We start from the raw sequence: 16922 nt of genomic DNA on the forward strand, positions 1-16922 counted from the left end.
TGTGCATGTGCGTGTGTGTGTGTTTCCAAAGTGTCAGTGTGTCATTGTGTGCCTCGTCATCATGAATCATGTCATCCAAATGCTCACGCTCAACACAGCTGACTGTGCAGTTTAACTCTGAGTTTGTCTTTTCATTGTTCTTGATCCAAGCATTTTCATCTGCAACATGAACATTGTGTTTTCATACCATCTGCATGGACGTCACTGTCATTCTGTCTGTGTGTAGGTCGACACCACAGACAATTTGAAACGGATTTCTCAGATGAGGCTGGTCCATTATCAGTACAAGCCTGAGTTTGCTGCCACCGTGGGCATAGAGAACACTGCAGAGACTGGTAACAACTTCATGAATAACAAATTTAAATGTTTGCCTCCATCATCTCATATCTTTGTACACTGTATATCATGCTGTCATCTCTATGTCTTAATATTGGATCTGTCTTTTGCTCCATGTCCTGTGACTGTACACGCCATTGTGCTTGTGCTGCTCTTTTTTCACTTGTTATGTCCTCCTGCAGGCGTCATTGCTCAAGAGGTTCAGCAGATCCTGCCTGAAGCAGTGAAAGAGGGGGGTGATGTGGTGTGTGCCAATGGAGAAACTATCCCCAACCTGTTAGTGGTCAACAAGGTATTAAAAACACAAAAAACATACAGTGCACACAGACTCACTTCCAAACACACTAACAGCTCTCCCTTTTATTTTACAGGAGCGTATCTTCATGGAGAATGTGGGAGCGGTGAAGGAGCTGTGTAAGCTGACAGACAACCTGGAGACCCGTATAGACGAACTTGAGCGCTGGAGCCGCAAACTGGCCAAGCTGCGACGCCTTGACAGCATGAAGAGCACCGTGAGTGGAGGCACTGTCAGGTGAGAGCAATGAGCAGTAATGCCCTCAGATGTAGGCTTTGGGGAGGGTGGCACACACAGGATACCTTTACATGCACACTAAAAATCCACTGTTATACTGAATATGACAATATTCTGAATTTGATGTGGGTCATGTAAACAATTTATTCCGTTTGGATATTCTGAATTAGGCCTTATTCCAAATGTAGAATTTTCCAATTAAGACATGTAGGATATTCCGATATTATTCAAGTGTTTAGGAGCATTCTGTGCATCTCATTTGGGGTTTTTACCACTGTTTGCGACACACGGCATCTTGCCTGTTTACAACAGCTCTGTGCACTGTCATGGATACGTTGTGCACAAACCAACATGCCAACAGTTTGCAAGGCTACAGTAGAGATGCATGCCCAAGAGAAAAGCCCACATTTCGAGTCTGACGGAGGAGCACACCTTAAACATTATGTGTGCATGTAAACATAGTAACTGACAGAGACAATCTTGTATGATTAGAAAGAATTAACAGATCACTGTTTTTTCTTGTAGCCAATCAGGGAGTTATTTCAGCAGAACAGGAAGTGGCCCACTCAAGAAGAAGACAGTCAAACCTGGGAGCAAGGTCTGTGGCGATAATTATGCATTTAAACTGTGTTATGAGTGAACAACGGGGTTATAACTTTAATGTAATATGTGTTTTTTTGGTGCAGAATTTGCTTCCAGATCAAGGCTGCATCAGCCAGAGGTTCATGCAGGGAACCATCCTGGCACTGGTCATTGTCATGGCCTTCAGGTTAGACTGAGCCAAATGTGTTTGGGGAGGGAGTGGTGGGTAAAGAAAAATAAATCAGCTGCAGCTGTGTGCAGAAATGACATGAAGATGACGATTTGATCTTTCTTTGTCCCCCGACAGTGTCATTTCCATGTCCGTCCTTTATGTGTTGACTCTTCACCATAGAGGAGACGTCACAGAGAAAGATGGGTATGTGCTTTCGAGGGTGAAAGACACCTAAGCTTTATAGTGACAGAAATCAACTTCTCTCTTCTCCACTGATGTCTGTCTATATAATCTGTTCCTGCTTTCTGTAGTTATGTTCCTCCCTGTGTTCTCTACATCTCTTGGATGCCCATCTTCACTGCCACTGTCACTTTCTGTCCGCCTGTCTGCCCATGGTACGCTCTCAACACCTGCCTTTCTTGCTACTTGTTTCATTTACTGATCGACTCTTTCAGTCTTATCTTTGATTGCTTAGTTGGGTGTTTCTTTTTTTCTGAAAGGAAATCATGAGTCATGTATCTAAACAGCCTGAAATGAATTGGGTTTTACATGTTTCATTGTGCTACCTGAAGCATGCTCTTGACCTCCTGTACTGCTGTCTGACTGGTGCAGGTCCAGAGCTGCACTGGGATCCTCACGCAAGAGTCCATACACTCCTCTGTCCACCACCCCTGCACCAGGTGAGTGGAGTGACTGATCACTATGGCTGGGTATTGTTTAAAAAAATATGATACCAGCACCAATGAAGTGATACTGATATCTTTATTTTTCACTTCATTTGATACCTATCATGTTAATAAAAGCATTAGGTTGGGTAAAATGCCACCAGACCCCACGTGCCTGTGGTATAGCCATACTTTCAAACAGTTTGGTGGCATCTCGGCACACTACGCTGCCAACTCCGTCAAATACAGTGCATTGACTTCACTACACCACAGACTTTATGGACTATAGCTGCTGCAGTAGTGGGCCAGTCACATGTTGCATGAAACTGAAGAATGCTTACAGTGATTGGCTTCAAGCAAAACCATACAAATAGTAATTTTTTTCTAGATTTTGGCACAAAAAGGATCAAATGACGGTGTCATTTGACTGGAGAAGTTTCAATACTACTTAGTCCTGGGTTACTTTGTTGATACCTACACCCAGCCCCACTGACCACCTCACTAAGTTTGGTATTTTTGGAAAGCACAGCTATCGACAAGCTCACTAAGGGCATACAATTTCAGTATATTTTAGTGAGATCTGATCCTTTTCTCTGTTTTTTCATGAATCCTGCAGCTTGCTGTTCAACTTCAGCCATAAACAACCAATCAGCTACAGTTCTGACATTGAGTAACAACCAATCCACGGCAGGTAAGTAAACAAATATGCAATGTTTTCCCTGTAACTGTAGAGTACATTTGTCTTTAATACAGGTTAATTATCTTCCTCCTCTAGATTTAGGTGGCCCAGTTCCCACTCCAGGCTATATTAATCAGAAGGCCAAGTCCAGATCAATGGACAAGGAAGGCCGTAATAGAAATCGCCTGAGTCACACCTCAGCACCTTTGTACTTTGCCAAATCCAAAAAGCCGGCACCTACAGACCTGGGTGGAGTGGGAGCTGCCAACCGCCTGCCCCCAGGTCAGCCGCCACAGCCACGCAGACAACGCAGCCTACACACAAAGGGTAAATCCACAAACACAGCCCAGACACGGCACTGTTTTCACACATATAATATGCAGTATGCAAACATTGTAAAGCCGTGTGTTTGACAACAGCAAACAAAGCTTATCTACAGAATGTACAGTGGAATGCGTCAGCGTGGGTCCAGTGCTCACAGTGCAGCTTTTCTTACTTTTGCAGGAGGAAGGTCAGCTCCTTCTCTGACTAGTCTACATATCGTGGAGACAAACCAAGAGATTACAGCGCAAAGTTGCGCCACACCTGAAAGCTGCAGGTACATACTTAAAAGTCTTGAGTTGACATTGTACAGATGGGTGACAAATTAAAGGAAGAAGCGACATAAAATGTCCTAGTGAGGTGTTGGGCCAATAGCATCCGGATCAGCTGCAATGCTCCATAGATTCTACAAGTTTTGATCTCTAGTGGAGGGATGAGCATCATTTTTCCAAAAGATATTCCCTAATTTGGTGTTTGATGATGGTGTTGGACAGCACTGTATTACTCCTTGGTCCAAAGTTTCCAAAAGGGGCTCAGTCAGGTTGAAATGTTTCAACTTTGAAGGCCATCATTTTCAAAGTCATCGAAGTCATGAAACATCATGCCCTTTATGGAAGTATCTAAATTTATCATGTATCTCCAGTCATTCCTTGAAGTTTTTCCTTTGATTTGTCACCTCTCTGTATGTTTGCCCTTTACTCAGTTACAGTATGAATTCAGGTCTTGATGCTGATGCTGTTTTTCTCTGTGTTTACTCCAGCTACACAGTATCACTCCATGGAAACAGAAATTCCTCCTTGTCACAAATCACTTTGCACATGACGTGAGTACACAGACATCACACTTTCCTGTAAAAAACAAAACAAAACAAAACATGTAATTTGGTACAAAATAATTGTAAAACGGACCAGGTTTCAATTGTTAAACTTACAATTAGTTCACTTTCAATTAACTGCAAAACTAATGTTAAGGAGACTCTAGTAGTCAGTGCACAGCAGGTCAGCAAAAATTTGCATTTTTTTCCAGGGGCAAGCAATTAAGCAGTAATGTAAAGAATGTTGATAAATACATTATACACATACAAAACTGGTGTGCTCTTCTCTCTCCTACGCACCTGTTTTGAAATAGATGTGCAAAGTACTCTTTTTTTCTGACCCTATACTAAGTTCAAAATACATCAAATAACAACTTGGAAATTGTTAGGAAATAACAGAACCATAAAAGAAGTGTAATCTGTGCAACCAAAAACAATGTTTCAACTGTAGGCCACAGAGACTTGAAGCATATTTAATTCTTTACAGGTCCACGATCAGTGTGTGGGTTCGACAATGTGGAGCCACCAAGGGACGTTTATGCCCCAACCACACAGAGACAGAGCTCTATGGTGGACAGAGTACATCAACAAAGGTACATAATGATCATCATCACCTATCATATAAAATGACTACTACACTGAATTACTTGTTCACACTGACTCTTTATTTTTTCCACTAAGGGGACTCATCACCTGTGGTCAGTGCCTGTGCTGTCCTTCCAGGACGTCACCTATCACTTCCGTGTTTCCCTGTCTGTGAGTAAACTTGTCCTCCAAAATATGAGGGGCTTTAAGGCGTTGCGTGGCTCCTCTGTGTTGTTTGATCCAGTAACTGTAGTACTTTTGCCAGCCTTTAGATCTTTGCACAAGGAGTCTGTTTTTTGGATGCATTTTATTTAATCCATCATCCAAACCAACAAACATTACACACAGAAACCTTGCACACTGAATCCAATAAGTTGTTGTTATTGTTACATTTGTTGCGAAAATTTGCAATACAAGACAAGATGAAAACACACATTTCCTCCCCTGCCTCTCTTCACTGCAGTTACCTTTCTGGTTGTTCCTACACTTGCTCCCTGTCTTGCATGTGGCTAAAGGGGCTGAGCTGTCCTTCCTCTCTGTCTCCACACTTTCACTGTCTGTGTGTGGTCCACATCTTCCTCCTCCTCATCATTAGCCACCTAAATATTACCATCTGAGTAAACTATCTGAGTTATGAAAGAATACTGTGTGACCCATTCCTCTGTCTTGTCAGGGATGTGTCCTGTGGCTACATTGTCTTCACTGATTCCTGCTCAGACAACTCTCTAAATGCCTTTGATGCAATATTTAGAAAATTTCAACTGTTCCAAAAACTTTTATGACAGACAAAAATTCGGACTCATCGTGCAAACAGGATTGGCACAATGTGAGGTCGTATTTATTTTTAGATGTGCAATAATTCTGGACTCAGTGTGCAAAGGCCTTTACACCAAATGACTTTTCAAGTAAAACTGTCACAGAAAAATTTCCAATATCTGATTAAAATAAAGAGTTATAAAGAGTTTTACCTCAGTTGGTGTGCACTCCCTTGATCCTGATTGTTCATCGTAAGGTGGACATAAAACTCAGTCCGAGCTCAGTCAGAATTTTCTCATCATGAATTTCTGACAAAATCAAACATGTTTAATATTATCTTAAGCTTTTAGTCTTGGCTCACGCAAACATTGAAGTTTAATGATGTGAATATTGTCAACAACCAATAGCTGCACTCTCTCAAACACCAAACAGGAAACAGCAAACTGGGCAAACATTAAACATGGAGGAGACTCTAGGGAGGTGCCAGATTGTGAACAAGTCTCGGTTCTCTTGGGCTGTGGAAAAGGAGGAAAAAACTGTTGTAATTGTAATGAGCAAGAGTTGGTGTTTAAATTGGCGTGTGTCTGATTCACCAATCAGCACGTTTTAGTGAGAAATCCTACTTTTTAAAACAGTTTGCCTTTTGCCATTTCCATGGTCTGCTCCCTAAAAGATATTACAGCTAACTAACAGATGTTGGTAAAGAACTGAGGCGCCAAAGCCCAAAAATAGTTTGTACCCAAATAAAGTTTATCTTTATGGATTATATTGATGCTGAACTGACAGGAATTTCCATGTGACACCTTTTATCTTGTGTTTCTAGAGTTTTGTGTTTTTGCAGACACATAAGGAATTGTTAATGTGTCATATTTCTTAAAAGGAGTTTGGTGTAATAATTTCCACAAGGAGCAGGATGGGAAATAATCTTGAAAGGATCCCAAGTGTTTCTAAAATCTTATAGTGTGTGATGAAAAACTCACAATGTCTTTTGATGTGAGAGGGTGTTAGACTTTAGTCTTTTCACAGTATTTATAAAATCTTTTCAAAGTCTTCTAGTATGGTAGGCAGTAGTTTGAATAAAATCAATGACTGATTTATGACTTTTTTCATCTCCACATTGTTTTCCTTGACAGAGTGAAGTCAGCTGTGCCACTGAAGGAGAAGCCTCATCATACTCTGACTACCATTTTCTCATTCAAAGCAGCTGCGTGTGAGAAGGAAGACGACGTGTCCCAGTGCCTTTACGATACACTACGTATTTCCTGTATGGTTGCGTTTATACGCTGTTGTGATGGGATAGGGTTTTGTCTTGTTATTGTACATTATTTTTAAAGATATTCATACAGAACAAACTATATACCACTGTCCCCACTGTAATCTCCTTCATATGTATATGCATTAAGACATCTCTTTTTGCTGAGTTTGAAACACTGTTTTTTCTTCTGTCACTGAAAATATTTTAGATTACTGTAATATGACTGTTGTGTCACTGTTAACTGAGTCCATGAGTGTATCGCTCATTTGATTAATGATCGCCAAGTCTTCCATACTTACAAGCCATAATTACTTTTTCATCCGAATCCCACTTTTTAAATGAAGTCCAGGCAAAGATACTGTAGAAGACGCTGCGCACATTTTTGTTTCTGTATGTACACTGAAACCAGTGTTGACTGGAAACAAAAACACTTTTCAATAGTTTGATACACTGGAGAGAAGATAACTGGCCTCTGCTGAAGGCCTCAGTGAATAGTTGCAACTCGCACTGGAAATATACCTCAGTAGTGCACACTGGCAAATCCTGGGTCTCTACAGTGGAGCATTGTGTCTGAGGCTGCTGCAGCCGGCTAGACTGTCTGCTGTCTCCTCACGCAGAATCTGACTGAACACTGCACAGAGAGGGACGTACTGTGCAGTATTTCTGTCTCAGTTGTGACATTAAAGGTCCAGTGTGTAGGATTTAAGGGGGTATGTTGGCAGCAAATTGAGTATAATATAGTAAGTATGTTTTCTTTGGTGTAAAATCACCTGAAAATAAGAATTGTTTGTTTTCGTTACCTTAGAATGAGCCGTTTATATCTACATAGGAGGTGGGTCCTTGTCCATGGAGATCGCCATGCTGCACCACCATATTTCTACAGAAGCCTAGAACAGACAAACCAAACACTGGTTCCAGATAGGGCCAATCACTTTTTTGCATCAGCCAACGTAGTTAGCAGCCCCTCCATGATGAGAGCGTAGGAGAAACACTGATTTGTAACATGATACTGCTTTATTCTGTGTTTTTTTCTGGTTTAAACCACCAGGTCTATTTGTTTTGAAGAAGAAGAGACCTCTGCTGATAATTCTGCCTCCGGTAAAAACCTCCTGAATATCTGGTGAGCACACATTGGCTGGTGCTGGGTGGGTTGCCCGTCTCTGACATGCCAAATAGGCTCAAAGAAACAGATTTATAACACGAAACTGTTTTTTTTTTGGGGTGTTTTTACTGGTTTAAATCACCTAATCTGTTTGTTCTGGAGAGGAAGAGACCTCTGTTGATATTTTGGCTCCTGGATAAAAACCTCCTGAATGATGAACACTGAAGAAATTCTAACTTGGGGAAATTTCAGTTGGTTGCAGTTTGCAGTCCTCACCACTAGATGCCACTAAATACCCCAAAATCTTACACACTGAACCTTTAAATAAAACATCAAATTGTTACATTATGATTCTGCATGCCCAAAACCTTAGTATCCTTCCTTAAATGAAGGCATATAAGCCACACTTACTTCAGCAGATTCACTGGAAGACATGCGATAAGACTGGACAAGTAAACAAATCACTGGAAATGAGCATGTAGAAACACTGACTGCTTTTAGCATCTGATAGTGGAAATCCAACAAGTCCAACACTGACAATATTTCAACAAACACTGGAATAGCTTACACTGTATTTTGCTAACTGGACAGAATGCTGGCAAGGCAATAAATGGCATATATCATTTCAGGTGCATGCCCAATCATTTCTCTAAAATGATGCATCTCAGCTCAGAGGCGACTCAAATGCTGCCTCAGCTATGGAAATTCCATTTTAATGGCTTCATCATAAAGCTGAGAGGGAGTTGCATTTATTTATGCACACTGCAGAGATAAAAATTGGATATTATACACTGGACTGTTTGTGTATTTCTCTGGATGTTTCTGAATAATTATCCTGTGTTTATACAATTAAGAATATGCAGTGATAACACTTTGAGTATAACTGACTTGTATGATGTTTTCTTTTCTATTATCCTTTCTCATCTTAAAGCCATCCTCTATTCACTCTCACCACCATGCTCTTGTTGCTTTTGTCAAAATTTGTTTTTAAATCCATATTCCATATGTGTCTGTATTCATAAAGAAGAAATGCAATAGTGTATCTCACATGTAAAATCAATATTAAATAGGAAAAACAGCCATCAGACAAAGGTTTATGGAATTTATCATAATATTAAGACACTGTACAATGCTTTCAATATACTTATTATGACTTCAGTGGGTGTAGTGTACTATTTTAGCTTATTTATAATGCACCAGCTAGCATAATGAAAACCACTGTAGCACTTTTTGCACTGTATATATGGACTGCTTTTGCTCTTTCCAGTGCACCAGACTGTTTTCATATACTGTGGTAGAACTGCATTACATGTAACTGTATAGCCTCATTTGTTACTACCAATGCTCCTTTTTATCTCGTGTTTTATCATATTGTTTTTATAGTTAATATTTTTTTTGGGGGGGGGGTTGTTGTGTTATCAATAATGTATTAACTTTTAGCTAATGGAGCCCAGAGATAGTATGTAAACACACAACACACGCACACACACACACACACACACACACACACACACACACACACACACACACATTTCTAATTTTAGCACTATTTGTTAAGAGAAAATGCCATAACACTTAAACTCGTTGAGTACTTTAATATCACTACTTTACCTTTTTAGGCCATTTTATCATTACATTCAAAGCCTTTTGTCAAAAATATGCTGTAATACAATGTAAATGCATGTAGTAAATAAATTTGTGATTGAATTTTCTGTTGTGTTTGATTGTCAAGCTGCTTCATGAGCTGAAAACAAATTGCTGGTTCTGTCCATTAGATGGCAGCCGAGGATTTATTAACAGCTCAGCTCAGGTCACTGCTCAAGAAATGACAGCGTTTTTGCCCTGATATTTGCCTTTCAGGTAGCGGAGTACATACCGCTAATGTCACAATGTCCGTCGAGTATTAAACCTAAAAATTACTTAATCGCGGTGTATGTGTTATTAACATTGATGTGTGGGTGATTAACTGAGAGAGAAAACAGTTGTACGCAGCCAGCCTAAGATGACGAGAAGCCTGACAGACTAAACTGAGGATCAACAACCACTCTGATTCAACCGACGTCACGACAAACCAGGAAGTGACAGTCAGTACGTGGCCTTATCATTGCGTACCACAGAGGCAGGAGCTCCGCTTCACTGTAAAATGGTAGAATTACAAACCTTTTTCTTGTTTATATAAATTTAACTGTAATTTACAATTATATGCAGTTTATATTTACACATTATTCACAAATTCATTAGCAAAACAAAGCGTGAAATTACGCTGTTTGTAGCTAACGTTATAGATATGCAAACTAGCAGAGCAACGTTAGCTTCGCATGTCAAATTCATTGATTCAGACTCTCTTAAAACTAAAATAAATGCGTTTTTGATCCTAATTAAACGCCATAGTCTTGGTACATTGTGTGAAGAAGTTAAACTAACCTTGTCTAACCTGCTTGTACCTAAATTCTGTTTGCTGTGGCTGCAGGAACTCGAGGCTATGACCAGATACACCAGCCCGGTGAACCCGGCTGTGTTCCCCCACCTCACTGTCGTCCTGCTGGCCATCGGCATGTTCTTCACTGCCTGGTTCTTTGTGTATCCTTTCACCGCTTGTTTCACATAACACTGTGCATGTGGTTAACATGAAAGAAGGGGTCATACCAGACATCATGAGGCTATTGCAACTGTACAAGATTAAAGGTTTAGTTTGTTGGATTTAGTGGCATCTAGTGGTGAGGCTGCAGACTGCAATCATGGATGTACAAAGAGAGCTGGACACAGTGTTAGAGCTGCTCAGTGGTGTATGAAGCCAAAAAAAAAGTTAAGCTGCTGGGTATAAAATGATTGGCACTGCTTCTCGACTGTGTGGCCCAAAAAGCAGACACACTGGAGACTTCTGTGGCCAAGCCAGATACTTTTAGTTTAGCACCATGCTAACTTTAATGGGAGAAATTTATTCAACTGTACAGCCCCTGTAGACTTTCTAAATGTTATGGACAGAATGGATCAAAATCTGACTTTGGAACGAGTTCTTTTGCTGGGGTAGTGACACTCAGAAAAATTTGACCACAGATTTACAGGCATCTCTTTTCCCATTCAAGTCTATGGGAAGAAGTATTTATGGGCCACACAGCATCACGTGACATGATGTAATTACACTGTTTGGTCACTACGAAAACTGGCTTCAAAGACCAATGCACTTTCAGGGGTCAGATTGCAACCAACTGAAACTTCTCCCCTGTGCCAGATGTTAAAACTGCTGTGGCCAATGTGAAAACGTGAATGGCCCTATAGAGAGCTAGTGTTTGTGTCCATTCTGGGCTACTTTAGAAACAATATAGGGGACTCTGTGGAGGAGGTCCCGCTACGTTTGCAGATATAAATGGCTCATCCTAAGGTAATAAAAACGCATATTTTAATTTCAGGTGATTATTTAACTAACAAAAATATAGTTATGAATATTATTATGAACAGTATTTCTATCAATAGACGCCCCTAAATCCTACATACTGAACCTTTAAGACACTTGAGCAAGCTTTTCAAAGACAGGCTGTCTTTAATGTTAATGCACATTTGATAGGGTTTTCATATGTTTACATCAGGTATTGGCTGTTATTATATTAAAGGACCAGGGAGTACGATTCAGGGGGATTTAGTGGCACCTCGCAGAGATGATTGCAGATTTTAACCAGCTGCAACTTTTCCAGATTAGAATTCCTTCAGTGTCCATCTTTCAGGAGGTTTTTACTGGGAGCCGAATTATCCTCAGAGGTCTCTCTGGTAAAAACAATCAATAAGGCAGTTTCAGGTAAAATTTCTTTTTTTAAAAATCATTCCTATGTTCCTGTCACGGAGGGGCTGCTAACTGCAGTGGCCGACACGAAAACATGAATAGCCCTATCTAGAGCCAGTGTTTTGTGTTTGTACAATCTGGGCTACTGTAGAAACATGACGGTATACCATGCTGATCTCCCTGGATAAGGACCCACTCCTAGTGTTGATATAAACGGCTCATTATGAGAACACAAAAATGCAACAGCTCTTCTTTTCAGGTGATTATACATTAAAGAAAACACACTTTTTATATTTATATAATGTTCCATCTCTGCTAATGCATCCCTCTAAATCCTACACACCGGACCTTTAATGTTTATGCAAACATAAAGTGGTTTTCATTGTAAAACATAGTAAAAATGATTTCAGTGTGTTTGTACTTTCTGCACATTTGATCAATATCGTGATAATACAGATCACCGTGATCATCTGTAGTCACTATAATCATAATATGAAATTTTAACTCAGTTTTAATGTCCATCTATGATTTGAACTATGGACAATTGCATAATAAGCTATACAGGAGGCATTAGATTTGGCAAAGAGCTCAGAATTTGGCTGTTATTTGTATTTTTTATGAGCTGGCCCTTGACCCTCTAATCAGCTACGAGGTGACGTCAACAAAGTACACCAGGGATGTCTACAAAGAGCTGCTGATCTCCCTTGTGGCTTCACTTTTCATGGGCTTCGGTGTGCTGTTCTTACTACTCTGGGTTGGCATCTATGTATGAAGGTACATTTGAAATCTTCTCATGGACTAGAGCTGTTAAGAATAATCAATTAACCAGTTTTAAAATAACTAGTTTTAAAATATTAATTGCCATCTAGTTTGATGATCGATTGATCTGTTTGTAGTAATTAAAAAAAAAAAAAATCTGATTCCAGCTTCCTAAATGTTAATATATTTTCTGGTTTCTTAACTCCTCTATGACAGTAAACTGAATATTTTTGAGTTTTGGACAAAAAAAAAAAGACATTTTGAGGACGTTGTCTTCAGCTTTTAAGAAACACTGTTTGACATTTTTCACCATTTTAGACCAAACAACTATTAAATTAATCAAGAAAATACACTACAGATTAATCGACAGTGACAATAACTGTTAGTTGCAGTCCTATGACGGTCTCATAGTTTTATTTTTAATGATTGAAACAGTTTTGTAGTGGTTAACTTTGTTCCTCTCCCTCTTGTTTCCTGCAGTTTCGGGTGACTGACTTAAAAGAATATGACACATTCCAGTGGAACGAACGACATCACACACAATGAGGACTGGATTTAATTGGACTGCACTGACAACATTTTGGGATCATATGGACTCTGGGTTTCTTGTCACAAGTAAAGGGGGATTTGTACAACTTTTGGTGTCTGTTTTTTGTTTTGTTTAGCCTGATATCTGCAACAATCCACGGATCAATTATATAAAATGTTAACCAACAAGTTTATTTAGATGAGAACTGAAGTTCACTGGAACTTGACCTGCTGGGTTCTTTAGATTAGAAGGTTTATTTTGACACACTAAAGACTATTTATGGTGTGTTTCACTAGTGGCGCCTAAAACCCTCAATCCCCGATTAATCTTTGTGTTTAAAAATAGAGCAATCTGTTTCACCTTGTCTACAGGATAACACCGACTACCCTAGTGATGAAGGATTACACCGGGATTAGAGAAGGATTATTTAATAAAAACAGCGGGAACACGATTCAAAGATCCCCACTCAAAGACAACTGGTTTCACATGAAATTGGCTTATTGAAATGACATTGACCATGTAAATAGCACATGCTAACCTTACATAAGGCAAAATAAACCAACAGTTTTCCCTCATATGTGGAGGAACAACAGAACTTATCCAACAAGCTGTTACTATGTGTCCTACAAATGGTACAAATTGCCACCTGCATCATTCTTTCCTTGACAGTCTTTTAGTGTGTTGCATTCTGTCTGCAGTTTGATTTACGAAGGCCACATAGATTAACAGACACAATCCTGATTAATACAATACTACTAAAGTTGGCTTACCTGCCACTGTAAACCATTTAATCGACTGCCTGCTTGGCTACAAAGAGCCAGTAAACACACTGGTTCAGATTTAGCATCATCCTTAGTGTTTTTTTAATATGAAAATAGTATAAAATTCAGAATAGCTGATGATGATGCCCAGTGTTATAATGTCAGAAGGGCTTTCGTTGCAGCCTTTCATTGCAGCTCCTTTAAAAAGTCTCTCTCGGCAATGTCTCTTCTTCACTGACGAGCTCTGGCGAAGGCGTCCCGCAGCCACAGAGAGTCCTCATACAGCCTCGGGTCTCCCATATACTTTGCTGTCCGTTTGTACAAGTAGTAATACAACACTGCCGCTGTCAACAGAAAGAAGTACAGTTACTCAATGACCACAGAAATAGATACGCTGCGATGGAAAATGTACCTCTGCATTAATCCTCTGAATTACCTGTTCTCTGGAAAACGAAAAGAGCTTGAAGACCATCTGTCCAAACAAAACGGTTCGACTCGAGCCACCTAAGGTTCTGGGGGAAAAAAGGAAATCCTTTATCAGGAGTAGCTTGTTTGGATCAAAATTCCCCACAGTTACTCAGTTATAAGATGACACTGGTGACTTAGATGTTAAAATGTGAGAGTTCTGATGCACCGGGTTGACATGCAGGTGTCTGTGTGACGAAGCTTACCAGCACCCAGCAGTGGAAGCAGATGCTGAGCGTCAAATACAGAGCAGAGAATATCAGCAGAGCCCTGAACTTCTCCAGTAGCAGGGACATCAGGCCCACCTGGAACACGTAGGTGTTGAACATCATCAGCAGAATGATGATCAGGTTGAACAAGATGGCGATGTCCTGAATGCTGTCGACACAAGATTTTACTGGGTTAATTGTAATGCTGGTTTCTGATAGAGTGAGCAGTGTGTGAACAAAATACACATAACCATGTCAGAGAGAACACTGGTATGTGGTCAGTTTTATAAACAAAGGTCATAGAGTGAAAATACAAGAATATAGACCCCTGCATGGTACTGATAACTCACAAAGATGAGCTCTAGTTATGACTAAGGTTCATTAACTGAGTAGAATGTTTTGTAATGACACAAAAACTGGATCTATTAAAGACATCAGGGCAGTTAAAGCACTGCAAATAACTAAAGTGCAGCACACGGCTTTAGATGCTTCCACGTTACTGACAGAATAGGAGAGCAAATTGTTTCCACTTTCAACCTCAAGGACCGTGGAAAAGAACAAAGACTTTCCATAATTTAAGTTAAATTGCTTGTGAGCATCTGAATAATGTAATTCTCTATCAGCGACTCCAAATGCATAGTTGGCTGCTATTTTATTCAAATGATGTATTAGTTTATTAATCATCAATTACTGCTATTTACAGCCTTGAACATATTTAGTTTTAGCCTATCTCTTCCAAATGAGAGCCACAACCAATTATAAAAAGATTCAAATTTATAATGTGACATAGAATAAATAATAGTTTAATAAATGATAATGATATGAAGTTAATAAAAGACGTAACCAGACAGCGTTTGGTATCTTCACTTGATTATGATTTGAAGAAAGTGATATGACAAATGAAATAAATCAGCATTTTTGACTAACTGATAAATCATCTAGTCATTTCAGTGTGTAGCTCGGTGACTTACATGAACAGCACTAGCTGGATAACAGGCGCTCCTCTCAGGAGTTCACTGAAGGAGTTGACGAAGAGGTCATAGGCCAACAGTGTCAGCTGGATCAGCAGCACCAGTGAGTAGTTCCCAGTCTGGAGCATCTTCACGGGCTGATCCTGCAAACCACCAAAACCCTCACAATCTATTCACCTCCTTGCCTTGGGCTGTGTATCCTTTATGCTTACAAAACACAGGTACCGGATGGTGGCACAGGTCTGTTTGATCTACATACTTGAGTACAGAAACACTGCAGAGGTCATGAAGCAGGCACAGTGCTGACTTCACAACTTGTCCATTCACATAGTCAGACACTGGTGGCTTGTCCCTTAAATGCTGTGCTGCCTTAGGTGTCCTTCTCTTCAGTTTGTCCCTCTGTTCACACACATGCTGTTTGTTGTCCTCATGGAAGAAGTATCTTGGTGATGACTGCAGACAGTCCACGGTGTCACATTAGATGTGTGACATCTTTTCAGATGCTACATGTTGACATCTTTGGTGTGGAATCTCCCCTCTTCTGCTGCATTTCCTGCGAGGAAGAACAAATGAGCTGTAAATTACAAGACACTATTATATCGTTAGGAAGAAACAACATGGTGATTGTTGTCTCCTCCGCAGCGTCTTCACATCTCATGTCTTCGCCGTGCAGCAGCCATCTCCAGGGCGGATGAGGCTTGATGTAACGTGTCTGTAGCAGACAGCTAAACTAGCAGCAACACTAACCATGTAAGGTCAACATACTCAGGCTGTTACACAAAGGTCAAAGCTGGGATTACAGATTAATTTCACCTACGCGAAAACACCACTGTCCCTTGTTTTGTTGTCCCGGGGACACTCTTTCTTTTCACGCATCTAATCTGCCCATGACGGTGGCCCAGCGTTATTTAGTCCTGGCAGCAGATAATCCTGGAGACGGATAATAGAGTTACCAACTGTTTCACAATCTTATCTCCACAACAAATCACTCGGCTGGCGGTGGCACAGCTCGGACTGTAACTTCGAGGAACTCCCTCCAGACGCGTTTGCTAACGTTGACCATCACAACACTGTTTGTTCGCTGTTGTATAAATCGGTTGCACAAATACCGTTTAACAGCTACTTACCGGAAAAACGTTTAAGGGATGGAAACAAGTCACCCGGAGCCAAAAAGAACCATTAAATCGCTCACAATCCTACTTTTTTGCCAACAATGCCACCATTTGGCGCGACCACCGCTGCTTTACTGCATGTATTTCCGCAAGTTCCATGGTAACGGTACCCCTTACCGTAATGACACATGTGTAGGTTCAAGGAATATTCCTACACAATAACCAGTGATTTTGCCATATTTTGCTGTTGTATTTCTTGCAATGCCTCTTATTTTCTAAATGCTATGAAAACTTGCTGTTGCATTGTGAAACAATTATGAACATGTAGGAAGACAGGGGCGTTTCCTGGGTTTGAGGACATGTAGGAGAGATCTTCCCCTTGGAAAAAAATAGACTAATAAGCTCTATTTTGATGCTTTTTTAATGCACTCATTCCAAATACATGACTTAATCATTGAAAAACTGAAATATGTACCTCAAAAAATGTTGCTGAGCCTACTTTCCAGGTTAATTGTGAATTGTGATGTTAAAATATCAGT

At 40.1% G+C, this 16922-nt stretch overlaps 3 protein-coding genes across 11 annotated transcripts in view; 2 read left to right on the forward strand and 1 right to left on the reverse strand.

The window, feature by feature from the left end:
• myrf (myelin regulatory factor) overlaps nt 1-9506 on the forward strand; it is a 30080-nt gene extending 20574 nt beyond the window's left edge. For 7 of the 8 annotated variants that reach the window (XM_078167849.1, XM_078167852.1, XM_078167850.1 and 4 more), the window contains exons 13-27: nt 227-335; nt 519-628; nt 708-868; nt 1394-1466; nt 1555-1637; nt 1758-1826; nt 1934-2017; nt 2235-2302; nt 2904-2978; nt 3063-3293; nt 3471-3564; nt 4048-4110; nt 4589-4694; nt 4783-4857; nt 6576-9506. In XM_078167849.1, coding sequence (XP_078023975.1) covers nt 227-335; nt 519-628; nt 708-868; nt 1394-1466; nt 1555-1637; nt 1758-1826; nt 1934-2017; nt 2235-2302; nt 2904-2978; nt 3063-3293; nt 3471-3564; nt 4048-4110; nt 4589-4694; nt 4783-4857; nt 6576-6656 — 1482 coding nt within the window. In that variant the 3' untranslated portion in view covers nt 6657-9506. The remainder of the gene's footprint in view (nt 1-226; nt 336-518; nt 629-707; nt 869-1393; nt 1467-1554; nt 1638-1757; nt 1827-1933; nt 2018-2234; nt 2303-2903; nt 2979-3062; nt 3294-3470; nt 3565-4047; nt 4111-4588; nt 4695-4782; nt 4858-6575) is intronic. The other variant, XM_078167854.1, reaches the window with a different exon arrangement.
• A 325-nt stretch (nt 9507-9831) lies between these two features.
• On the forward strand, nt 9832-12971 carry tmem258 (transmembrane protein 258). Its single transcript, XM_033634202.2, has 4 exons — nt 9832-9945; nt 10270-10379; nt 12223-12351; nt 12817-12971. The coding sequence occupies exons 1-3, from the start codon at nt 9943-9945 to the stop codon at nt 12347-12349; spliced, it is 240 nt and encodes a 79-aa protein (XP_033490093.1). The 5' UTR covers nt 9832-9942; the 3' UTR covers nt 12350-12351; nt 12817-12971.
• A 306-nt stretch (nt 12972-13277) lies between these two features.
• Nucleotides 13278-16534, reverse strand: tmem138 (transmembrane protein 138). Of its 2 annotated transcripts, XM_033634201.2 has the most exons (6): nt 16399-16534; nt 16089-16201; nt 15272-15824; nt 14298-14469; nt 14063-14138; nt 13278-13970 (listed from the first exon to the last, which is right to left on the reverse strand). In XM_033634201.2, the coding sequence occupies exons 3-6, from the start codon at nt 15397-15399 to the stop codon at nt 13858-13860; spliced, it is 489 nt and encodes a 162-aa protein (XP_033490092.1). In that variant the 5' UTR covers nt 15400-15824; nt 16089-16201; nt 16399-16534; the 3' UTR covers nt 13278-13857. The 2 variants fall into 2 exon arrangements, with proteins under 2 accessions (XP_033490092.1, XP_033490091.1); XM_033634200.2 differs by lacking the exon at nt 16089-16201.
• Between the last annotated feature and the right edge of the window lie 388 nt (nt 16535-16922).

This window comes from Epinephelus lanceolatus, chromosome 5 (assembly GCF_041903045.1).
Source record: "Epinephelus lanceolatus isolate andai-2023 chromosome 5, ASM4190304v1, whole genome shotgun sequence".
In the NCBI taxonomy this organism is placed as follows: domain Eukaryota; kingdom Metazoa; phylum Chordata; class Actinopteri; order Perciformes; family Serranidae; genus Epinephelus; species Epinephelus lanceolatus.

Excerpts from the sequence above, each read along its gene's own strand:
- tmem258 (XM_033634202.2), top strand. Across the intron at positions 10,380-12,222 it reads TTCACTGCCTGGTTCTTTGT|CTACGAGGTGACGTCAACAA; the intron begins GTATCCTTTCAC and ends CCCTCTAATCAG.
- tmem138 (XM_033634200.2), bottom strand. The coding sequence starts at position 15,399 with ATGCTCCAGACTGGGAACTACTCACTGGTGCTGCTGATCCAGCTGACA. Across the intron at positions 14,139-14,297 it reads GCTTCCACTGCTGGGTGCTG|AACCTTAGGTGGCTCGAGTC; the intron begins GTAAGCTTCGTC and ends TTTTTCCCCCAG. Across the intron at positions 13,971-14,062 it reads TTTCGTTTTCCAGAGAACAG|CGGCAGTGTTGTATTACTAC; the intron begins GTAATTCAGAGG and ends TTCTGTTGACAG.